The following is a 23,727-nucleotide window of genomic DNA, read 5'->3' on the forward strand; positions in this document are numbered from 1 at the left end:
GTTAGGTTGTATTTTATTTATTCCATGTCAATTTTGCTCCGCATTTAGTATAGCCACACAGGTGTTGATGTAATAAACCTCGTAAATTGCCGTCGCGCGCAGGGATCCACCCAATACATAAATAAGGACAAGAATGCCCAGTTTTGATCTTTAAGCACTCCACCCTGACCAACCCATCTTCGAGAAAATGGCTTCTTCAACGCCAGATATTTCTGTTATCCTACTAAAGTTACCTAAAGAAATACACAACGCTATCTATAATTTTTTGGAAAGCGATGACATCAAGAACCTACGCTTGACATGCTCGGCGATAGCAAAGCTTATCCCTCTGAGTTTCGACCGTATTTTCATCTCAGCCAACTCTTTCAACCTTAAGGTTTTCCACGCAATTGCAGACCACAATACTCTTCGTCACCAAGTTTCTGAGATTGTATGGGATGATGCGCGCCTACGCAGTGGGCCAGAGCTGGAAGAAGAGCGAGAGAATTATCGACATAATGGCGATGGCGACCGTGCAGTAACTGAAAATGGGTGTCCGCTCTGGTTTAAAATGGGCACCCACTATCACTATCAAGACCGCGAGGACTTCCCTTCTGATTATGGGTTTCCTGATGATCTCTTGAGCCTGGATGAGTCTTGGGCTTACTATAAAACACTACTAGAAGACCAGCGCCAGGTTATCGCATCCAATGCCGATATCGAAGCTTTCAAGCGTGGGCTGCGACGTTTTCCCTCCTTGAAACGAGTCACTGTCACACCTGCGACTCATGGACGCTTAGGAAAGCCACTCTACAGGACACCCATGATCAGAGCATTTCCTCGCGGCTTTGATTACCCTTTACCTGAAGCATGGCCTTGCTATAAACGATCAATGCCGATTGATGCGCTTCCATGGATGTCTCAGGAGGACCTCCCCTATCAGCAGACTTATGGTCGCGAATGTACTGCTGAGGCTTACAGAGCCAGATGGCGAGGGTATCGGATGGTGCTGCGAGGATTGGTTGAGTACGGCAATCATCATGTCACAGAACTTAAGATCGGAGGCAATGAAATTCAGTCTGGGCTAAACTGTCGTATATTCGACCAACGGTGTGTCGAGTATGACGATCTAGTTGCCTTAATAAAGCGCCCTGGGTTTCGATACCTAAGCCTTGATCTTTTCACAGGCCTTCTTGAGCATTGGGACTGGGACTCATATAAAAGCGGACTATTGCACGATGCATTAGCTGAAGCAAAGGATATCCAACATATAAGTATATGCAGTACTACAGATACTGCCGAAGGGTATCCCCAGCAACTTCAACCAGATGAAATAGAGGAAAATCTAGTTCCACTCCAAACGATCTTTCCGATCGATCACTGGCCAAACCTTCGACATTTTGGTATATCTCATATGCTGGTACAGCTCGATGACTTGATAGACCTTCTTGCAGCTTTACCACAATCGCTACGATCCGTCGAGCTTAGGCACTTGGCTTGGGGAGATGATCACGGCTACGATGACCTCATTCGTCAAATGCGCCATGCTCTGGACTGGCGCTCGAGACCAACGGAAGAGAGACCTACTGTACACTTGGTAGCTTCTGCCTCCGGCAATATAGGGCAGGGAAGGTTTGTTGAGGTCGATGAGGCAGTCTATTCATTTTTGTATGGGGAGGGAATCAATCCTTTCCAGGATAATCCACAGACTATTTATCCTGGATATGGGGGTGTCATGCGGGATATGTTTGACCTCAAGCTCAAGACTCCCTTCTAGCTTCCTAATACATAGCTCTATAGTAGGATTTTCTAAGAGCTATAAAAGTCTGTTACTGAACATTACCTTTTGCCTTTTAATTTATCTATAATGCTTTCGTTAGACAGGTTACTTTTATATATTATGCTATTTCTAATAATTAGTCCTGGGACATGTGTAAGCAGGATGCCGTGTTCGCTCGTCGTCTCAGAGTCCAGCAGGCCTACCACTCTCACCACATGGATGTTTTTGCAGATGCCTAAGAGCCTTGAGGCCGATATGGCTCGGGATGAGGTGGGTTATGACAAGAAACATCCACAAGCAGCTAAGCAGGAGCTCAAGGCGGTTTTCTCATCAGCAGTCACTGGTGGACGCATCACCGACATCAGGGACATCGCCAACCCCAACCACCGGGTCAGTAGTCTGGTACAGCCGGTTCGGTTCGTGGATGCTTTCACTGAGATGGTTCTGGGAGATCCGGATAATCGGACGGGCAGGAGTGTCGAGGTGTTGCTCGAGGTTGGCCCACATACGGCACTAGGAAGCCCTATCCACGAGATCTTAACTCTGTCCGAATTTAAAGGCACTGAGCTTCCATACTGGGGCTTTCTAGTACGTGACCAGCATGTAGGCGACAGTATCCGATCTGCCGCCATCAACTTGTTTTCTCGAGGCCAACCTCTAGCCATGAACCAGATCAACTTCCCGGTGCCTGCGTATGACGACGAGAGCCCCCGAGTCTTGACAGACTTGCCGTCTTATCCCTGGAACCATAGTATACGTCACTGGCAAGAATCAAGAGTCAACCGGGCCATTCATGAACGTAGCGAGCCACCTCATGAACTGCTCGATATGCCCGTCGGTGGCAACGACCCCAGCACAGCCGTTTGGCGCCGCATGTTGCGGGTTAGCGAAACTCCTTGGAAGCCTGCACTCATGATTTCGGTCCACCAGATGTGACCCCTCCAGTGATCCCCTTCCGAGGATATGACACCCGTCGAGGGTTTGTCTCTCATTACAGCCATCGCGAATCTGCTGGCAATTATCAAGTTCCTAGCGCTTGAGCTTCCTGTCCTGCAAATCCAACCTCTCAAGTATGGCAACATTCAACTGCTGTAGACAATGAGATGATACTAACGGCAGCCAACGTTTAAGCACAACACACGATCTTGATGTATCAGCAATAGAACCCATCGCATCAGTCAATGGCCTACCAACCGACTGGGGGAAGTGAGTGTGTCTTCTCACTCGCAATGGTAAAAAAGAAAATCGAATACTTATACGCAGTACAAAGGATGACTCAGAAAAAAGGTCCCAAAGCACTCAGTCACTGCCTCTTATTCTCAAAAATTTACGAGGGAGGGAGGAATAGGTCCGCAGCATAGAGTTCTACAGTTTAATAGCCCGGGCATAATGCAAGAACATGTCAGGTACTAATTGAGACATCTGGGGAAGAGTATAGCGAGTAGTTTTAATTATTTTATTGCTTTGCCATGTTTTTATAGTGATTTCGACTTTGAAAGTTGGGATTTTCGATTAATTCACTTATTTACTACATTGAGTCTACTTCATTACCACGGAAGGATCAAAACCCCAGATCTATAAGGACACGCTAAGAGCCACACATTACAGTTGCGTGCTGTTAGTATCTCAATATTGCTCTATTAAAGTCATGTTTACTTAGACATTACATTATTTAGTATCTAGATAGTTATCAAGAGACTTAGACTATTACATTACTATAAGCTTGACTACCAGCCCAGTTGTTTAGATAAAGTCCTACTAGACGATATAACTTAGTACTTCTATCATGTCAGATCCCATACTCGTCAGCATCCCTTAGAATATTATTAATATAATCACCCGCCGCGGAGAGATGCAGGATATGGGCGATAGCATAGTAAATTACTAGCAGCCGCGACGAAGGAGGATTGATATTCCTCTCTTCAGTGAGAAAAAGCGTCCGAGCAACAGGAACATTATACGTGAACCTTTAGGGGAGAAAGGTTTTAATATGGTACCTGTGTAGAACTGTACCCTCAGGCTTGAAAAAGATATTGAAATCACCAAAGTATATCTGTAGAGGCTGAGTTAGCGTTAAAGCGTTTCTAGGACGATCAATCTTAGTTCCCTCGATCAGATGAGCGGCTCTATCGTCGAACATATTAAGTATCGCCAGCGCCGCTTCTTTCGAGGCGTTCTGGGATAGATATGTTAGCGGTTGTAATCAAAAAGAGTTCTAGAGTCTCTCACCAGTTCTCCGCAAGAGTCAAGTTGCGTTAATGAGTGTGGCAAGATGTGTGCCACCTAGAGGGGTTCAAACCGTTGCCCTGCTAGAGGCTAGCCATCTTGGTCGCATGCCTCGCCTTGACCACGCCTTTGCAAACCGAATCGTTTCAAGGCCTCCGCCTGGTCAAATTTATGTGATTTAACACACCAATAACGATCTCGTATTAGACAGGCTCCTCTTAGATTGGCGATTCGCTCTGGAGTGCCTGCGAAGATATGTCCTTGGCGTTGCGCACTCTTAACGGCTGAATGAGATGCCGGTGAAGGCTGGGGTGTTTTTTTTGGTTGATGCTTTTAGTGGTAGAAAGAAATTATCAAAAAGATAATCGGCAAAGTTATCGAGGGAAACTCGGAGTTCATCTTGACGAGTTGGGTCTTCAAAGTTGATGTCTCTATCTGCGGTTATTGACAGTCCTGCAAATGCAAAGAAAGCAGCTAGTAATCTATCTTTAGACTTCTCGCTTGTCGAGTGGTCATATGTTAGGCTGACCAGTTTGACGCGGTTGTACTTGTCGCGATCTGGTCTAATGCCTTCGCTTTCAAAGTGGTTGATGATTTGGTCAAACCGGCGCTTAGTAGAGGCCCGGTAAGCTGGATCCAGAGGAGGCTGCGATGAAGACTGGTGGCGATGGAGCGCTGATGGAGGTGCAGGTGGGGCCATTTTGTTGTTGATGCTGAAAGTTGTGACTTGAAATGTTGGTCGAGGTGGGGTTAAACTGACTTGGGTGGGCGGTGAACATGATAAGATAAGAAAGGGGCAGAACCCTTGTCTTTTGGTGGGCTGTTGGGATCTGCGGCATCTCCTAGATCGCAGTCCATCTTGGGGGCCCAGTGCCGGTCTGGTATCTCATAGTCCCAACGATAGAAATATTGAATAATACAATTCACGCACTATGGGTCGTCATCCTCGAACCTGTACTTGTTCACAAAGGTAAAACCTCCAGTGACTTCAGGTGTTGACTAGATGATTGTCGGACCGGTAATGATCTTATTCCGTATGACCGATGAGTGGAAGCAGACGATGAGACGGTGGGTGGTATTGCTATCGAAACATGACTGGATGACTGTTGCTGAACTTTATTGGCATAGACAAAGAGGTTAGCGATTGTCAGATGTGCAGAAGATTTCCAAGCGCAAAAACTTATTACAGGTACTTCGGAAGTGGACAGGCGTGCTTATTGAGTTCATAGTCCCAACCGCTATTGACAAAATACCCCGATGTTTTGCATGTATCCTTTATTACCTCGTCAAATACTTCCTGTGCTAAGCAGTCCCCCTCGTTGTGAGCATGGAGTTGCACTAAAGGACGAGAGATATAAAAGCTTATAGAAGTTCGCATTTGGGGATTAGTAATATAGATAATAAACTACCTACTATATACAGAGAACTAAGATTCAAAACCACCTTCAATTGCATCTGGGCTGTTGCTACCCTTGTGGCTCATATATCATATATTGCCTTTATTTCGCTTTTTGGCCTGTTCAGTCTGTTCAGCCTGTTTAATCGCTACTCCAAAATCCTTGAGTCAGCCAACCACAATGCTTGTCTTCGACCACTCTGATCCATCTTCGACGAATCGGGCGATTTCTATCGAATTGTCACACGCTGTAAAGAATGAAATCCGTGGATCTGCCCCGGCCATACCGAAATATAGCACTGGCAATACGAACCAGCGTAGTAGACCAAATAGACAAATAAATAACCAGCGTACAAGATAAAAGATAGGAATCGATAATAACCAGAAACCACAGACATACATTACTGCATCAGCAGTAAGTTGAACGATGCCATCTCCTCTCACAAGAAAAAGGGTACGCTGGGATTCGTCGGTTAGTAAGTGAATATGTCTAGGAAGGTAAACATAGACAATCAGGATACACCAGACAACAACTGCCATCCGGTAGCTGAACAGACGGTCGATGGTTTTGGAGAAGAGGCAAGCAGGTGGATTGCGCTGGGTGCGGGTAGATGCGTTGTGCTGGGGGTGTGTAGGTGAGTCACACTTTGTGTGAGTAGTTGAGTTATGCTGGGTGCGAGTAGGTAGTTTGTGCTGGGTGCAATCCATGCCTAAATGGCATATCTTAAAAGAATCTTCATAGCGAAAACCGAACTTCTCGCACAATTGGCCTACTTCGCATCTTGCGTGACCAGCAGATGAGTTGTGGCTGGGAAGCATCTTGAGATGCCTGTAGGTAGGGTTCCATAAGGGGATATCAGATTTTCCCGACGTGTCGCTGCGTTCTTGGGTCTTATCTTTGTCCTCCTGAAGATCTTTGACATTCGTTAACGGGGGAGCAGAACGTGCTTTCTGTGATTCTGTGGGTTGAGGTCGCAAGTCCTGACACCCAAAACAGATGACGAGTGTATAAATAATGGTAAGAAAAGCTATAAAAGCAATGCCATGATCTATTTCCTCTTTGAGCAGTCCATGAGGAGCAACTCTCTCGTTAATAAACAAGTGAATCTCGTGAAGAATGCCAAGAATGACATGAGATGCGGAGGGAATGAGTAAAAGATGAATGCGATGAGGGACCCTTTTGACGATCTTAATTGCAAATAGTACGGTAAAAGACACGCCAACTGCGACAAGTATCCAGGGATACAATGTAAAAAATAACTGAACCATTATGTTCATAGCTATTGTGAAGTAGATTAGGTGAATTGTTAACGGTGTGTTGTGATCGTTCTTGTACTTCTCAAATATTGAGTACTGATGAAAAGAGAATAAGGAGAGGGAAGCCGAGCAAGATATTAATGATACATGCTGATGTCGAACAGGGACTGCGCCTGTTTTACGGTTCCAACAAAATGAGTGAGTGTTCAGATGCACCGACATTACACACATGGCTGTTCATGCAGACAACCAAGCGAGCTCAGACTCGACCTTATGATTATGAAAGAACAAAGAAGCCTTTGAGTGTACAATCGCCACTGAACCACTTATCGTTGAGAAAAGTTTTCTCGAGCAACCCGTGTTAAGCCTGAAGAAGCTCTGGTCGTATCAAAAGCCTCTTTAGTCTATAATATGCCCTTGAATGTGACTGCAATACCGCGAATCCACTTGTGGGCTAGAACGTCGTTACTGTACAGAGTTTTAAAGGCACTCCAGGCGGAACTTGGAAGAATGAGGGTAATGCGTTGCTCTTACAAGTGCAGGTTATCACAGCGTTGTTCGTCTCGAGGTGGTAAACGGATCCCACAATCCAATCTTTTTCTCTTGACCTGCTGAATGACAAGTACAGACTGGCGTGCAGCCTTACCAACGGCTTTGCCGCTCAACGTATTAGAGACTAGAGACGCCAATTTGAGATAGCTGGAAAGCTCCAATCTCTTCAGCAAGAAGCTTTCCTGTGGGTGCTCCGAGCATCTCCTTGGGAAACAATGCGGTTCTGCTGATGGAAGTTTTATAACTTCCCCATCCCCATCCAGATACTCAGGAATCCTTGCATCGACGCACTCAGACGTGATCACATCAGATAGGTTTATAAAGCTTATCTTGGGCAATTGTGTTGGGTGGCCGGTATACTGCCCAGATTGACTTTGATAAGAGTGTTATTTTGAGTTGATAGTCCTCACAGCTGATGGCTCACATAACGCGCCTCACACACGCATCGACGCACTAAACAGGGTCATGGGATGAAAGTTATCGTCCAAGATCAAAGTTGCAGTTTACCTGTATTCGATGCTGTATAGGCTTTTCTGTCAAGATCGGTGTTTGATCGAGCGCGAGCTTTAGATGTGGAGGGCGGCACTGCACACTCTGTGGTTTTAACAGTAGATGCAATACTATGCAATCCCATTTTGGCTGTCTGCAACTTTCGCTTCCTATGGAAGGTGGTCCAGTACAGACACGCTTGTGTGAGGCCGTCTCAGCCTTGTCGCATCAGTCCATGGTCGTTAAGTTGGAGGTCGGAATGACTGGGAAATGTGGATCTGATTGGCGTAGTATTTAACAGGAGCATTCGTGTATCCAGTTGGTGGTGTAGCAGGGAGCTATACCTCCTGCAAAGACGAGTCTCAGACGAGCCACCTGTTCTAAGAAAGACCCCTCAACCCGTGTCGCAAGTTCTCGCGAGCAGAATCAATCTTCATGGAACAACGGCTTTTGCTATAGTACGATCTAAGCGAAGGAAATTGTATCCTCTGACTCTGCGAAGAACGAACAAGTCAATCGACTCTATGCGACCAGGTTTCAGCCGACTGAATGACCGCTGTCAAGATATGCATGATAACCACCTCCGCGACAAGACGGTCCCCCTCGTGAGCGCCATGTGTTTTCTTAGTGGTGAGATTAAGTTTTTGAAAGCATGTATTAGTTTTGTCGCCAATCTCGGAATTGAGTGATACAGGGCAATCTGCAGCTCTAGAGTGGAGGCTTGCTTGTTGGTGGGCTTCGATTGGCAAACTCATAAGTAACCGAGTCTAGATTGGCATAAACATCTTTTTGTTTTGAAACTCTATTGCAGTTATTGTTTGCCCTGCACATCACTCGCAATCCCCAGAGCTTTTGTACCAGAGATCAGTCGTTCAAAAGTCTGATTCAAGTTCTGGACAATTTAGTAGGTGATGCCCTAGATCAAGTGGGACCGAGACCGCTGAAGCGCCAAGTACACAACGCGGCCTTGAACTCTAGCCACTGAACTACCCAATGAGCCAACACGATACAAATGGTGTGTCTTTAGGAGAAGATGCTTCACCGCAAGAGCCTCATCAAACTTTACCGTGGAGTATAAGCAAGTGCATTTGTCGGTCTTGATGCGTCAAACATGACGCGCTTTAGCTTTGTTACACAGCGTCGATCGCACGAGCAACCGTTTTTGTTTGTACGCAAAAATCTCTGCCTTCCAGCCTATACAAGCGTTGTGACTCCCATCAATCCCTATGGTTCTGTGCTTTCTTGGTGTACCATTGAGACATCATAACCTCAAAAGCATCTCTCGGTTGTCTGCGTTGATCCATCCTGGTCAAAGTCCTCCAGCATGTCCGACGCTCTCGCCCAAGACGTGGTTGACGTCAAGGCTGAAGACGAAAACGACACCAACTCTACCATCATTCACCAAGATGCCGACGATGATGTCAACCAAGAAATGCTCTCGCGACCGCTAGACCCGGGAGCCAAGGCTGCTCGATACACCGGCCCGCCCCGAGGCGGCAAGATGCTGTCATTCCGTCCTGGCGTTTTCCGTCGCAGTCACCGACCTTTTCTGAAGTGCAACAGCAGAGAACTCAAGAAGCAAGAGGAAGCTGAACATGGAGCTTTCACCAAGTGGCGCACCAACCCTGATGAGATCGATGAGTCCAACATTCCCGTCATCAGACTCACCGAAGCGTCAGACTCTGCCCAGTCATTCGAAGCCTTCCATGCTACTGTCATCGAGCCAAACAAGGAGGCCATTGAATTGATACTGGTGGAATATAACAAGAGCGTTCATGTCCTTGATCGGCGCAATGATGTTCAGTTCTTCGAAAAGTACCATGAACAGTACACTAGCGGCGATCTTGACGATTATGGAAGACCTCGCACCGTCTTCAACCTTCGACCTGATAAAGCGCTAGACGTACACATAGGTTTCCTCTGCAGTAAATTGAATCACACTGCGGTAGTTTCATCAACTGACAGATCCCAGCCTCAAAACAAGCAACCCACGATTGCGAAGCGCAGAAGTGCCTGCTCCTCAACGCCGCCTGCTTCATCGCATGGCAGGGCCCATCCTTTCGATACTTCTTCACCAAAGCCGCAGATACAGACGAAAACCCCAGCGACGTCTTCTTCTCGATGCCCCAAGACGCGCGCATCACCGTCAGGTTTTGGGAGGAACGTGTTCGAGATGTAGCGAGGGACACGATGCGCGAGACGGTGCGGTAGCATAATTGGAATTGGGCGGCAGTGCTGGCTTCGGCGGTTCTGAAGAGAGGGTATGCGCCTTCGGAATATGATTTAGGAGGGTTTGTGAACTGGACGGAGTTTGCGGATAAGAATGCTCTTGGGAGTGTTTTCTATGGGGTCATATCATCTGATGAAGAGTCCTCTGGTGGAGAGTCGTCTTCTCAAGGGGATGAATGAGCGGTAGCGAGTACGAGCCTCGACTAGATGTTATACATACTCTCGGTCCGTGAGAAAGATGAATTGAGTCTTTTTTGGTGCTGCATAAGAATGACTGGGGGATATCGGCTGAACCATTGACTGGCCTTTACAGTGGGCGAAACCACTTTTCAAGCCCACAAGTCCCTCTCAGGTAAAGTCGCAGGGTTTCGAGAGGCAGATGTCCTGCTCAAATGGGCCCAAAACTAATACATAGCCAGTTATTCACAATCATGCTTGCCACAAAAACACTCTTAGCTATTTTATTTCTCTAACCAAGCGATCGCAGATGGCCGCTTCCAGGGATCAGAGTCGTCTTCAGGCCAGATTAGGTTAGGTATGCGCATCATGTTCATGTACATAGGAAAAAAACAGTGCGAATAACTAATACACGTCTGAAATCGGCCTTGTCAATATTCTAAATTTGCCTTATTTGAAAGTTAATATATAAAGAGTTTATAAAATATAATTTCTACTTTTTTTTATAAAAAAGCGCAGTCAGGGCAATGCTAAGGCTTAGGCATCTGCTGGTTACCTCTATAAGCTTACCGAGACAGGCTATGCAGCTGCTTAGCCGCTTCTAGGCTGACACGAAATGTACTTATAGTGCGTCTTCGCCATGCATTTTGTATGGCTCCCTTAGTTTGTTCAATTCAGACATAAATACTGGTTCTTAATTCACCGACTGAGATCCACCCACTTAGAAAACATTTTATCTACCTGCACTTGTTTGCGTTCCTCGACTTCACGCTCTTGCGACGCTCCCTCTCAGAATCACAAGCACTTCCGGCCCCTAGAGCAGAAATATGCTACTCGAAAGCCTTGCAAAATGGGACCCGTTCCAAATTGACGCCCTTGGCCTCATAACGATTTTTGGTGCCGAGGCCATTCAGAAGTCAATTGGCAATCTCACCCAGAGCTGGATCTGCGAATACCTCCCTGTCCTGGGATCTCACGTAATAGCAAGCAACCAGATCACAGACCCGGTACCTGGGTTTGTTCTTTACAACATAACGGATGCTATCGTCGCCACGGATATCACTTCCTGGTTTACTCGTTGGCTGCTGTCCTACCGCATTACTTACGCGGCTACCACCATCACCCTCAAGATGGATGGTAGACCCATGTCGACCTCCAGCCACAGCGCTTCTCTAGCCCTCGGCATGTTCTGCACCGCACCACTGGTCATACTTACGGTATTGATGGGCGACAACTGGGGAATAGCAAACTTTGTGTCTATGATAGTCACGGTTATTGTACGACAATTGATGCTTTGGGAGCTGCGCTTATCGATCGATAAGGCTGTCGAAAAATCGAGGAGGGACCCCGGGGACGAGGTCAAGGTGTTTTTAACGCTCCCCGATGGCCGAGCAGTGACCATCCTTGGGCCTCGGTCTATGATCGTCAATTGCCTTCTGACAGACCCGCGTCCATTACACCCGCAGCTTTACATGGCACTTCAATTCGTGGCTTGGCTCGCATTTGGCGGTCAGGCCATCGCCTTGGGTATGAGCACATTATTTCATCAAATCCTGTGTGTGGTTATCATGCTGTTTGGGACCTTCCTGACAGCCATGCACATTGGTGACCTTCCATTCGCAATAGGGACACAGCTTCGATTGGACGTCGACCTTGGTGACCCAGACTGGCTTCGCTCTCCAGCCTACGCGCGCCTCAATCTCACCAGAATTGAAGAGGACACCATGGTTCACTGGAACATGATGCCACAAAGGTCGAATGAGTTTTGGTGGACGAGATTTAGAACTACATACGTCCCACAACGCATTCCCTTACACCCAGATAAGCCTGTACAACGCCATGATGGAGAGAAGGATCCAGGACAAACGCTTGAGAGGTCAGCTGCGTTAACAGATGATACGCAGGTTTAGGATATATTGGGCAAATGAAGTCGCGCACGTGCGAGATGGGATAACCGATAAAGCACTTAAGCCCACGGTTACTGTCTGATTGTGTGGTAAATATAGAGAAGTCGGTAATACGACTTCAGTTCAAACCAACAATACATCTCAGATTCAACTCTCAAATCCCTTCAATATGAGGCAGCTCGTTGATATTATCAAGACCATAATCAACATGGCCTCTAAGTGAAGTGAGTTAGTATTAAAACTAATAATTCTCCTGCCAGAAATCTTACATGTCATTTGCGTGATTCTCAGCTTGGTGTATATCTGAAAAGGACTCTGAACAGGTACGGCATATGTAATGTTGGGTCTCAGATGTCCCTTCTCTACCAGAGCGCAAGTTAGCCTTCATATCTTATCATCAGCTCGTGGAGACTCTACAACTTCTGATAAATGGATGGGTAGACTTTGCGCTCCCCAAAACCATTCAAATTCACTGTGCCAAAGGCCTGGGTAAACTCGTCGATTTCGATCTTGCTTTGTTCGGAGACCGTTTTGAACGTGCTTTGAAGTCCCTTGCGAAAGTGATGGGCCTTAAGGCCTGTGTCATGAGTAGGATCTGTCGTGGGAGGTTTATCTTTCTCTTCAATCGAAAAGAATAAAACGGCTTTAACACAAAGGGACTGAAGGTCTGAGCCCGAAAACCCATCTGTTGCCTTAGCTAACGTGGAAATATCAATCCCACGGTCCAGATTGGTGTCTTCGAGCAGGATAGTAAGAATTTGTTCTCGTTCCTGTTCTGTTGGAAGTTTGAATTCGATTCGATGGGGGAGCCTTCGAAGAAATGCCTCATCAAGCTCCGTTGGTTTGTTCGTCGCGATGAGGACAAATGGTCCATCTTGACTTGTGGACAATCCATCCATTTCATGTAGGAACTGGTTGATACGACTCCTGATCCAGTTTTTATCATCTGACTTCCTTTTGGAAAACAATGCGTCCGCCTCATCAATAAATAAAATGCATGGCGACAGCTCAGAACAAAGGCTGAACATGGCCTTGATCAGCTTTTCTGTTTCTCCCACGTATTTTGTCTCAATGGTTGCTGATGTCACGGCCATGAAATTCATGTCCATGTCTTTGGCAAGTGCGCGAGCTAGATGTGTCTTCCCAGTTCCTGGGGGGCCATAAAGAAGAGCGCCTTTGATTTGCGCCTTTTGGAGAAGCTTCTGGGAGACATGCTTGGACTGGAATTTGGAAAGTTGTAGTAACTCCTTCATGGAAGTTTTAATATCCGGGTCGAGAACAACATCGTTGAGAGTCACCTTGATCCGCTCTGAGTCGAGTGATTAGCACGTTGTCTGTTGGGATATTTGGAAGCATACTTGCCTGGATGAATCACACAGTCGATTAGGCCTTCCATATTGTCATCAGATCTATGCTTTCTCAGAAACTCTCTTTTAATCTTTTCAAACGTCTCATTTTCTTCTCTCTGATTTCTCTCAGAGTTGGTGTTATCGAGGTCCGAGTCCGAGTCCGATCTGGAATTCCAGCGTTCTGACTCGTCAGAGATTTCAGCATTGTCGGAGTTGCCTTTTCGAGGTTTCCCTTTTTTCTTCCATTTCCGGGCCATCTTTTGGTTGTTCAATAGTCTTTCTATCACACTGCACATGTCTTTCTCGGATGCTAGCTCATGCACCGATTTCCCAGCAATTTGTTGCGCAGCGCGCTCGAGTACTATTTGCGGTAATACTGAATCCTGAAGCTTCCTGGGAATGTCATTCGCGGCTATCAAGTGCCAGGACGATCTTGGTGTGAGGCTGACATGTTCACGATACTGTGGCAGCCTTCTTCTCAGGGCACGATTCAGAGACCTGATATTCGTCTCCAGAATGTGACTAGTCTGTTTCCGTGCCACTGTGACTTCTTTACTCGCCGGTATCAAGTCGATTATAGAAGATTCATCGACGAGAATCTGTTTCATGAGAGTCTCCATCTCCCATTTCTCTGTATACCCTGGATTCTTGCGCTCATATTCTGTGACAACTAGGATGATGCGGCGGTTCTTCTGCCTGCCCTCTTGAATTTTCTTTCGGAACGATGATAGTATCTTTGTTGTCCTTGGTCCGCGGAGAAACATACATGGGTTGCTAATATGTATCAAGGTTGCTCGCGGAACGGGTTTGTTCTTTTGTAGTCCCTCGGATGCTAGTGTAGTTCTTTTCTTCTTAGTGATGGATTCTATCACTATGGATGCTGATTTCTGAGCACGAACGGAGTTTTCCTTCCCTTCGTCGTCGGTTGAGTCAACGTCAAAGTAGTATATTGGAAGCTCTTTCAAAGTTGCGGCTTCATGGTTTGACGTGCTGTCTTGGAGCGAGAAGTCAACCGAGATGTCGGCAATATCCTCATAGTTGAATGAGATTAGATCAGCACGAAGCTTTTGAGCCAAAGTCTCCACGACTGATTGCATATAGTACATGCATCCTGGAACTGGGGTCCGTAGGAGAAGGGCAGGAGACTGGGAACACCTCTCTAATGATTGCGTATCATGATAGAGAGCTTGATTTGCGATGTCGACAAGCTCAGAAAAAATGCCCTGGTGAATGGGATATTGGCATTCGTTTCGTTTGATGTTCTCCTTGTTAACAGTCTCGCGCGGTTCTGGTGGCGTGACAGTACGTGAGGACCCCGAGCTTTCATCGCCGCATGGCCTTGGTGAATCTGGTAACAGGTCCGGCTGAGCTGGCCCTTGTTTATTGGTTTGAGAGTCGCTATCAACCACAAGTTTTGTATCTGAGTCAGCCGAGTCAAGCTCTTCCGCTGTTTTGACGTTGCTCGTTAGGAACCACTCTGGTATACGAAGTGGTGCGGCAGGACGACGAATCCAAGGGAAAACGGATGGCAGGGATAATAACGAGCTCATTGTTGATTATCTGGAACTATACAAGACTTGCCTACTGCAAGTGAAAGATGGATACAACCAGTATATACAATAAAGGTATTGCAACTCCTATTCCTGAGAAAAGAACGCGAGCCAGATGTTGTTACTCCGGGCGAGTCTTAACCCAGAGCTTACGAACTAGGGGGAGTTGCCAATCACGCCACTTTCACAACAGCCAGCTAAATGTATTCGATCAGTTATCCCTCACCAGCCTGGCTAAACGATTTGTGAACTGGGCGTGGGGCTCATTTCAATAGTCTCATGCAGTAAGCAAGCAAAAGCGAATCGGGATTTCCCACGAGAACAAATGGTAATTCTTGGTCCACCACGGATTCTGCCTGCTGACTCTTCGCTGCATGGGAAACACTCATACCAGTGGAGCAGTTGGGCGAAATTACATTAAAGTAACCAATAGGAGCTCTCCACATTGCTAGGTTTTCAGCCTGTCTGACCTGTTTCGCATCAATTCCCACGTCAGTCATGCATTACAGTTTTTTTTTTTTAGTATTTTTCTTTTCATAATGAGAATTGTAATGAGCTTGCCCAGATTGGAGGGAGCCACCACCACGTTCACGAAGTATTCTGTTACTGAAGATTATCCTTATATAACCCTACACCACTCTGCCGACGAGGAACTCTAGTAATTCGCAATCATTATATATACTCAATATAAACCTTGAATTCAGGCAGCATCATAAAAATCGTCTTCCAAAGCGTCCAAGATGCAATGCATTCCCTTACCAAAAGACCCTATTCACCCAAGCACTGAATTACGACTTTTCAGTGGCGAGGGCTATGACGGCCAGGGAATCATCACTTACCCTACCCGCCAAGGTTGGTCCTCTAGGCCAGCAGGAGAATGGGCCCAACTTTTCGATAATCCTTCTCCAGAGTTTATTGCGTTCCTTGAGAGATGGCTTTTCTTTAGTCTTCTTGGCACTTATTCAATTAATTCATCTCATTTCATAGAATGGACTGGGAACCCAGAATACCCCGTGTTGACAACTCGATTCTTACCTACTCTTTTCGAAAGACTGCGCTCTAGTACTAAGAGATATTCTAACGATTCCGTGGCGGGGTCCTATGAGGTTGTACGTATGCATGGCCTACTTGGTGTGGCACCTAGTATAACGCGTGTTGATATGGATATGTCTGAAACAAAATCTCTCGTGGAATTCATTGAGGGCAACGCAACTACGGATCCCAGAAGGCCCATCATGGTTATGGCTACGTCGTTTCTAATCGAATCGTTAATAACTGCTACACGGGGGGCTGATACCTTTAACCGCGGGTTCACCCTTAACCATGAGCTCGTTATCACATTCTCATGGAAGTGGAACAGTCCCTTCTGGAACCTTCTTCGAAACGACGGATGGTGTCCCTCAGAACTGGTAGGGATCTTTTCCCAGTCAAACACAAGTTCCCTATGGTTCTTGCATCATCTATCCAGACCAGCATCGGATCGCAGACATCCAATGATTCGTATAACAGACCCCACCAAAGGAGGTCAGGGACGCAAGCTCGAAGGTTTATGCACGGCGTCAAGTTGTGTATACAGACGACTGAATGATGAGAGTTACGTGACTAAACACACAGCATCATGTCAAGGTTGCGATGACATAGTTGCAAACCTGGACAGCCTTTGCGCAATATTGAGAAACAACAGGATTCCTCTCATTGTCCCTATTATGGAAGGCAGTACTGATCCGAAGATATCCTTCTGTCCAGCGGATTCTGGTTGCACCTATATCGCTATATCTCATGTCTGGTCGGATGGACTGGGAAACCCTCGTCGTAATGCCCTTCCGAGATGCCAACTTGAGCGCCTTAGCGACATAGCTCTGAGCTACCCTTCTGCCCCTTTGTTCTGGTTGGACACTCTTTGCGTGCCTCCTGATATGGCCAAGGTACCAGAAGAGCAGAAAATAGCGCTACAATTGATGCGCCAGACATACGAGGATGCTGAAGCAGTGGTTGTTCTGGACTCGTGGATAGTTGACGCAACGTCCAAGGCCAGAACAGACGTCGAGAACTTGCATAGAATCTTTTACTGTGGTTGGAATACCAGGCTTTGGACTTTCCAAGAGGGCGCTCTTGCTCGGACCCTTCTATTTCAGTTTAAGGACGGGCTTTACGATGTTGACAAAGGCATAGAACGCCTTACAAGCAAGAGATCACCCTCTATCGATTTCACAGTGAAGCCCGTCCTTATCAAGTTGCACAGTCAGCTGCGCGGGTTTCGGAAAGTTGGTGGCGCAATCAATGACCAGCTGAGGTTTATCAGTGGATCAGCCGCCATCCGAACAACAAGTGTGGCCGCAGATGAGACTTTATGTCTAACGGCCCTTCTTGATCTTGATGTTGGCAAAGTTATCGACATAAACCCCGAGTTACGGATGCAGCAATTCTGGAGGATGCTGCCATCCATCCCAGCTGGTTTCCTCTTCCACTCTCAATATAAAAGGATAGATACAGATGGATTTCGATGGGCACCTCAGACATTGCTAGGATTAAATGATCATGTTTATCTGACGGCTCCAGGCCTTCTTAACTTGACGGAAAGAGGCCTTTGTGGAATCGGCGTCAGCCTGAAGTTTGCGCCAGGGGATAACAATGTCGCGACAACGCTCCTTTTGTCAGATGACAAAGAAAAGTGTTACCTCCTCGTTTTCGATCATAAAAATTGCCCCGAAGCAAAGACGGAGGAAATTCCTGGGGATCGCCCAAGTAAGACAAAAACACTCAACTTTAAACAAGCCTATGGCTGTGGGGGGGAAATTGGCATCGTTTTCGACGAAAGCCTGAGAGGAGAGTCCCAAAAGGATGTCACGAAAGACAATTCTGTGCCTCGGGCCCACAGAGTAGCATTATTGGCTATTAAGGCAGAGATTGAGGGATGTACGTATGGTAGGTTCATCTGCACTGGGGTTATTCAAGAGATGGAATCAGGCGCACATAACAGAGATGCCAGGGTGCTAAAACAGGCTTTTGAGAAGTTCACGACAAATTTGGAACCAGAAGACATCGAAGGCCTAGACCTTCAGCCAGACAAGATGATACAAAGGTTTGGAGGCGAACGTTTCGATGTTGGGGATGTAAAGAAACTGGCAAAATTAGGTATTCTTTCTCTAAAGCAGACACCGAACCTGTTTTTTGATAAGAGGACTGGAACTGTAATAGGCGGAATGTGTCTAAGAACGAAAGCAGACCAGAAATGGTGTATCTCTTAATTAGGTTCCCTGCGATAGCGGGTAAATAGATAAGAGGCGACTTAATTGTAAACATCATTAATGATAAACTGCCTCCGATACTGGCTCCGATCTGTCCAGTGACACGCTGCCTCACCATTCCTGCCAAATGATCCGAACTAGGTCATAAGTGGCCAATTCTTCTCTGCTGGATTAATAATCTTCATGAGATTAAGAAACACGTACCAAGGTTAAACGACCAGGGCTCCCCTAACTACAATTGTCAATAAGCGTCATCAACTCCCTATTCAACCTTCCGTTAAGGCCGCCCTTAAGTGTCTGTTTCTTGATAATGAACTTAACTAGTATTATGTATATGTAAAAGTTGTGTATCTTGTGATTAGCAAGATTACTTTTGAGGGAGGGCAAGACAGTAGCAGAGGTCATGGGACAAACCCTTTAAAAAAAGCGGCCTAATAAAAGTCTAGGCCAGGGTATATCTGCATTACTTGAATGAACAGGCCCTCAAGAGATACTACAAACTCTTTTCGACTTCGGTGAGAGTCTAGCTGCCGCTTTAGCTATCTCCAAGCCTGATTTAGCCTATATACTGGTGCATACGACGCTAAAAACTGCATCTGAAGCTCTCTGCAACGGCTTCGCGACTTCTAGAGACTAAATATAAAAATGTTTATATCAAATGGAGAATAACCATCTAGGCATCTTATAGTATAAATACATAGTTTCTATAAGCTTGAATTACTATATAGTATTTCTCTTTTACTGTCCTAGGTTCTCTCTATCGGAATAAGCTCTCAGTCACAAGTCTTAACTGCAAATAGCACTTCTAGCTCACAACTTAGACATCAATACCATGATGACTAACCAACTGCTTATTCTACTGTCCTTTGCGCCCTGTACGTAAAAGAACTCCTATCGCGTAAGATCAAGTCCATTATTCATCTCATAACCCTCTCAAGGCCATAACAGAACTTATCCTTCTAAACCCAGATCAATGGTGCAAGCCAACGCACCTTGTCTTTGATGTCATATTTTGTGCAATTGGCACCAGAAGAGAGGGCCTGTCGTTGCTAACAGAATCTGTCGTTAGTCAGAGTCTGTCGTGTCGGGTCATTCTTCGCGCAGATTTACGAAGAACTATGCACGTGATATCTGCCAAGCTGGGTTTGACTCAGCATTAGCCGTGGTATTTCCAAGCGCACCAATGAGCGAGTGGCAATGTGGTGGCTGGACCCACTAGCGCTCTTGAGCTTGAGAATATGGTCGAGGAATATTTTTCAAGAGAATCATGGATCTGTAGGGTAGCTGATTCAGGAGATTGACACTGGACTTTTCCAGAAGCTCTTAGTAGGAAATCTCAAACTGCAGAGAATTTACACAAGGCAAATGGAATCGAGTTAATCTCATAAAATAAGAAAAGGCTTTATTCTTGTTCCGACTTAGTAGATAAAAAGGGGTAGTGGATTTCGGACACTACCCTGCATTCCTGTTTAATGCCATAACACTTCACTACAGAAAAGAGTCACCAATAAATAAACATAATAATTTATGCAATGCCACTCATAGTAAATAAACTGACAAGTGCGCTTATGAAGAAACTAATACTCTCAGCGAGATAGACAGTATATCTCCTCTCTCGCAGACTTACGAGAGTGTTTTAGTCCGGTCCATGTGTTACGGTTCGAAGACCCAGCGGCGGTATTTACCTTGAGCTATGTTTGTATCTCCGTAACTCCCCCTCCTCTCGTCCTCCTTCGGCACAGTACAAGGTGATGGCTATATCACAACCAACGTTCTGATCTGCCATTTATGTACTTGGGCAATCTAAATGGTTTTCCAAGACCACAACACAGGCGCAAGGTGAGTACAGGTATGATCGATTGGAGCTGAGGAGGGTGTGTGTGTGAGAGAGACAGAGAGAGACAGTCATGATTCGGGCGAGCGTGCTGTCTAGGTCTCGGTGTATTTACACAATTAATGATCTATCCGATTCTAATCCATGAACCGTGAGAGAACCTACCACGTTTGATATCCAATCACGCGCCAAAACTAATATTCTGAGCCTCGTTGATGAAGAGAATGTCCTTCGGCTTCACGGGGGAGGATATGCTCCATCGATTATCCAGTGGATCTTGAGATAGGTTTATATACACCCCTTCAATAGACTGTGACTGACTTGCTTGTATCCTGTTCAAAGTCGAAGGTGTGTTTTCATGCCATGCAGCTGTGTTCTTGCTACCAAACATTGGCCGTAGTTTACCGAGGATTATGATTAACATGCATCTCCAATCCTTGCTGAGCTGAAAAAATAGTGACAATCATCACATCATTTAGGAGAATTAACAGTACAACTCGTCATGTAGGACTCACACACGTTTGAGGTCGCTTGATAAATGTTTCTGATCGCGATTATATTTACTTGAAACCCCAGGCCGTAATTCACAGTACTTCATTAAGGCCCAAGCATCGGCGATTCCCTGCCCATGCATTGTCCACGCCTGTATGTATTGGCCCGTTACACTCTCGACACACGTGGAGGAGGAGGACGAGCTGCACCAGGAGCTCTGTCAGGGAACCTTTATTCTATACTTCTTGGGAGGCAGTCTTCCTTTAGGTTTATAATGCGAGAAGAGCGGCAGAGTGTTATATAGAGTCTGGGATATTATACAGCACTACAGAAAACTCAAGCCCTCCTAACCCTTATATGTTACAATTGTTTCATTCTTAACCAAGATTCCTTTTGGATATCCAGATTGACTAGTATAGTCATTGAGATCATTCGAACCTGGTGGACTTGTTATAGCTGTGATGTTGCCTTGGGATCCGCTGCTTTGTGAACACCTCTCCATCTCAGATACAGAGTCACCATTATGCTCCATACGAACAGCAAGCTCATGAGTAGAGCTGGTCTCATCCTTGGGCATTGCAGAGAGATGAATCGAGTGGCTGTGGACTGGTCGAGTGTGACTTTGGCCGAAACTATTGGCGCTGAGGAAATGTGCTGTGTTAAGACCTAGCCGTGATCCGAGGTAGAGACAAGCAGGTCGGATAGTTGGTAGGCATGCTATGAATATTTAGTAGCTGCAGGATGGCTAGGTTTGGCACATACTAGAGAGAGTGAGGAGATTAACCTCAACTGTTGCCCAGGTGATAGTATCAGCTAGAGCCCATGATAGATCCTGCGACTTTGGATCTAAACGTAAACTAATAGTGCTAACAACTAATCCAATAATACACACCCTAAATGATTTAGCGATGAAGATGGGACAATAGACTGAAGCTTACAAAGTACCAACCATAAACATTAAGAGGATTCCAGCCTTTTGTGCCCAAGGCAACTGAAGTTTCTTGATTTGCATGATAGGCAGAATCAAGATGAAAAGATCCAAGATAATATGAGAGAGAACGGAGCCAAAGATGAACTTATTCGTTTCGACGAAACAAGTAGCGTTTGGCCTCATGCTGAGCTCCCAGAAGGCTTCAGTAGGTATACATTGAATAACATCAAACACCACCTTGAACGCATTAGCATGACATCAATTTCAAGTCTTGAGATCATACATGAGAGATGACCCATAATGCAGTTGCAGTAAGCAAGATGTATATAGCCGTCTGGATATTTGCAACTCGAAACATACGCCAGTAAAAGAACAAAAGCGAAGCCTTTGCAAAACTGACATTAAAGGTGTACGTATTCTCGACAGCAAACAAATAGTGTAGCATGATGGAGTTTGTTTCGGCAATGTCCCTGTCAATGTCGCCGGCGTGCAATCCAAAGCCCTGGCTAACCCCTAATCTTGCAGTTAGTAGTAGCAGGAGCTAGACAATAGAGGGCTTACAGAGCATTACTATAACAACCCATGCGAGGGCACTGAGCTGTTATTGATTAAACATGCTTCATTCAGATAAGGGATACATACGTAACAGGCAATAGCAAAGTAATCATCCCACCAAAGTCCCACTCTCGTCAGTTTTCTACTCACGAGTCGGAGGATAATAAAGACAGTAGCGGCTGCGAATGAACTCCACTCAGCAACCCACAGATTAGTCTGTTTGGTAGGGACCATATTGACATATCGGGCTTGTATTAGACAGGTCAATTACACCTGGTAAGAAGGAGATCAAGAAACTGATATATAGAGGAGCTGCTTGGTTATGTGTTGGTTACTGGCGAGTCTCGACCGTTCTGAGGCACTGGTTTATTGCTGGCTGCAGCTTCTTTGACCCTTAAGTCGCTTGCGGGGAAATCCTTCCTCTAGATAAGATACCTGTGCGGTAAAGGGTTGCACGAGAAGTCGAACCTGTGTTTCACGCCACCAACGTTGTGTTGCAATAGAGACGCTGCTTATCTCCTAGGGGACTGTGAGACTAGTGTTAGTAGGGGCAAGGAGCGAATCGGATAGAAAGGGGATCTGCAGGACTTTTATTGACCAACAAAATGGCTGGTAGAAATAGTACCAGGAAATTCCCTAGATATGACATGACATCGCAAGTCATATCTGTGGCAGGTCTGCCGCACCTTCGCCCCCTAGGAGATAGAAAACACAGTTAAAAGTGGCGCGTCTTGAGGCCGACTTGGAAAACGTAAGCAGCCAAAGGCTTGTCCTGTTTGACAATTGGTACCGTATTAACCTTGAACACATGATTTTGAGTTTGAGTGTCCCACCATTCCAACCGTCAGCAGCTGCGGCGGGTGAGTTTGTGTTGTATTCATGGCTTGAACTATCCCGGATCAGTAAGCTTTGCGGGTAAGTGGCTTTTCGGCTGTTAGATATCCAAAGCCAGGGCTTAGCTTTGAGGCCGCAGAGTCCAAGCGCGTCAAGCGAGTCAAGTGACTGCGTCAGCACGCAGCATTTAATATATCCATGTGCATTTCTAGCTACGCACGGGCACTATTGATCGGCTAGTCGGAGACTCCTTCCCGAGAAGAAAAATGATACTGTTATTGGTCTACGTGGAATGCACATCCCTGTAAGACAGCTGAATCACCAATAGCTTGAGGGCTAATGCAAGCCCTAACTATTCCCATAAAGATTGCTTCTTATCTACAAACTAAGACTTTTATTCCCATGAGACGCTACAGTCAGCCAAGCTCAATCTAAATAAGTGCAGAGGAGCAACGCAGTGTCCTGTAAATGCACCAGTTATCCCAGATATCCCCAAAGCAAAGGTCTATCACCTTTTGGCTTGGATAGTAAACACTGAGCATAATGCCTGCGAGGGGGTGTATGAGGAATTTGCTACAGAGCTGTCTAGAGAGTCATGAAACACAACAGGCAAGGTGCAAATTCAAGTCAGCCAGATCTGCCACGACATGACGAATGGGAATATAGACTGTTGAGGGCGGGAACATATTGGAGGGGTGCCTGCAGCAGCTAGAGATCCAGGACAACCTCGCGGGCTGCTTCAAGCTACTAGAAATCATAAGACAAAATTGACGGGCGCGAATTCCTCAAGCTGCAGCTGTCTCTGGTTGACACCACGCAGACATTAGCAGGGCAGGCTGAGGCACCTGTGCTCGCTATCATACTTGAACTCCGCGCAATAACACACTGGTATGTCCGAGGTGGCCACACGCGACAGGTAATTGAGTCGAGCAACGGGGTTTA

The 23,727-nt window shown here is 46.1% G+C and overlaps 6 protein-coding genes across 6 annotated transcripts; 4 read left to right on the forward strand and 2 right to left on the reverse strand.

Annotated features, from left to right (window-relative positions):
• Positions 1 to 187: 187 nt before the first annotated feature.
• On the forward strand, positions 188 to 1,756 carry J7337_013933 (uncharacterized protein; the record flags this gene model as incomplete). Its single annotated transcript, XM_044831408.1, has 1 exon — positions 188 to 1,756. The coding sequence occupies one exon, from the start codon at positions 188 to 190 to the stop codon at positions 1,754 to 1,756; it is 1,569 nt and encodes a 522-aa protein (XP_044673794.1).
• Positions 1,757 to 1,921: 165 nt separating this feature from the next.
• J7337_013934 (uncharacterized protein) lies at positions 1,922 to 2,695 on the forward strand (the record flags this gene model as incomplete). Its single annotated transcript, XM_044831409.1, has 1 exon — positions 1,922 to 2,695. The coding sequence occupies one exon, from the start codon at positions 1,922 to 1,924 to the stop codon at positions 2,693 to 2,695; it is 774 nt and encodes a 257-aa protein (XP_044673795.1).
• Positions 2,696 to 4,262: 1,567 nt separating this feature from the next.
• On the reverse strand, positions 4,263 to 4,685 carry J7337_013935 (uncharacterized protein; the record flags this gene model as incomplete). The annotated part of the gene is made up of 1 exon (XM_044831410.1): positions 4,263 to 4,685. The coding sequence occupies one exon, from the start codon at positions 4,683 to 4,685 to the stop codon at positions 4,263 to 4,265; it is 423 nt and encodes a 140-aa protein (XP_044673796.1).
• A 4,318-nt stretch (positions 4,686 to 9,003) lies between these two features.
• On the forward strand, positions 9,004 to 9,890 carry J7337_013936 (uncharacterized protein; the record flags this gene model as incomplete). Its single annotated transcript, XM_044831411.1, has 2 exons — positions 9,004 to 9,582; positions 9,645 to 9,890. The coding sequence occupies 2 exons, from the start codon at positions 9,004 to 9,006 to the stop codon at positions 9,888 to 9,890; spliced, it is 825 nt and encodes a 274-aa protein (XP_044673797.1).
• A 1,022-nt stretch (positions 9,891 to 10,912) lies between these two features.
• Positions 10,913 to 11,995, forward strand: J7337_013937 (uncharacterized protein; the record flags this gene model as incomplete). The annotated part of the gene is made up of 1 exon (XM_044831412.1): positions 10,913 to 11,995. The coding sequence occupies one exon, from the start codon at positions 10,913 to 10,915 to the stop codon at positions 11,993 to 11,995; it is 1,083 nt and encodes a 360-aa protein (XP_044673798.1).
• A 410-nt stretch (positions 11,996 to 12,405) lies between these two features.
• Positions 12,406 to 14,891, reverse strand: J7337_013938 (uncharacterized protein; the record flags this gene model as incomplete). The annotated part of the gene is made up of 2 exons (XM_044831413.1): positions 12,406 to 13,301; positions 13,322 to 14,891. The coding sequence occupies 2 exons, from the start codon at positions 14,889 to 14,891 to the stop codon at positions 12,406 to 12,408; spliced, it is 2,466 nt and encodes an 821-aa protein (XP_044673799.1).
• Between the last annotated feature and the right edge of the window lie 8,836 nt (positions 14,892 to 23,727).

The sequence above is a fragment of the Fusarium musae genome, chromosome 12 (genome assembly GCF_019915245.1).
Source record: "Fusarium musae strain F31 chromosome 12, whole genome shotgun sequence".
Lineage (NCBI taxonomy): Eukaryota > Fungi > Ascomycota > Sordariomycetes > Hypocreales > Nectriaceae > Fusarium > Fusarium musae.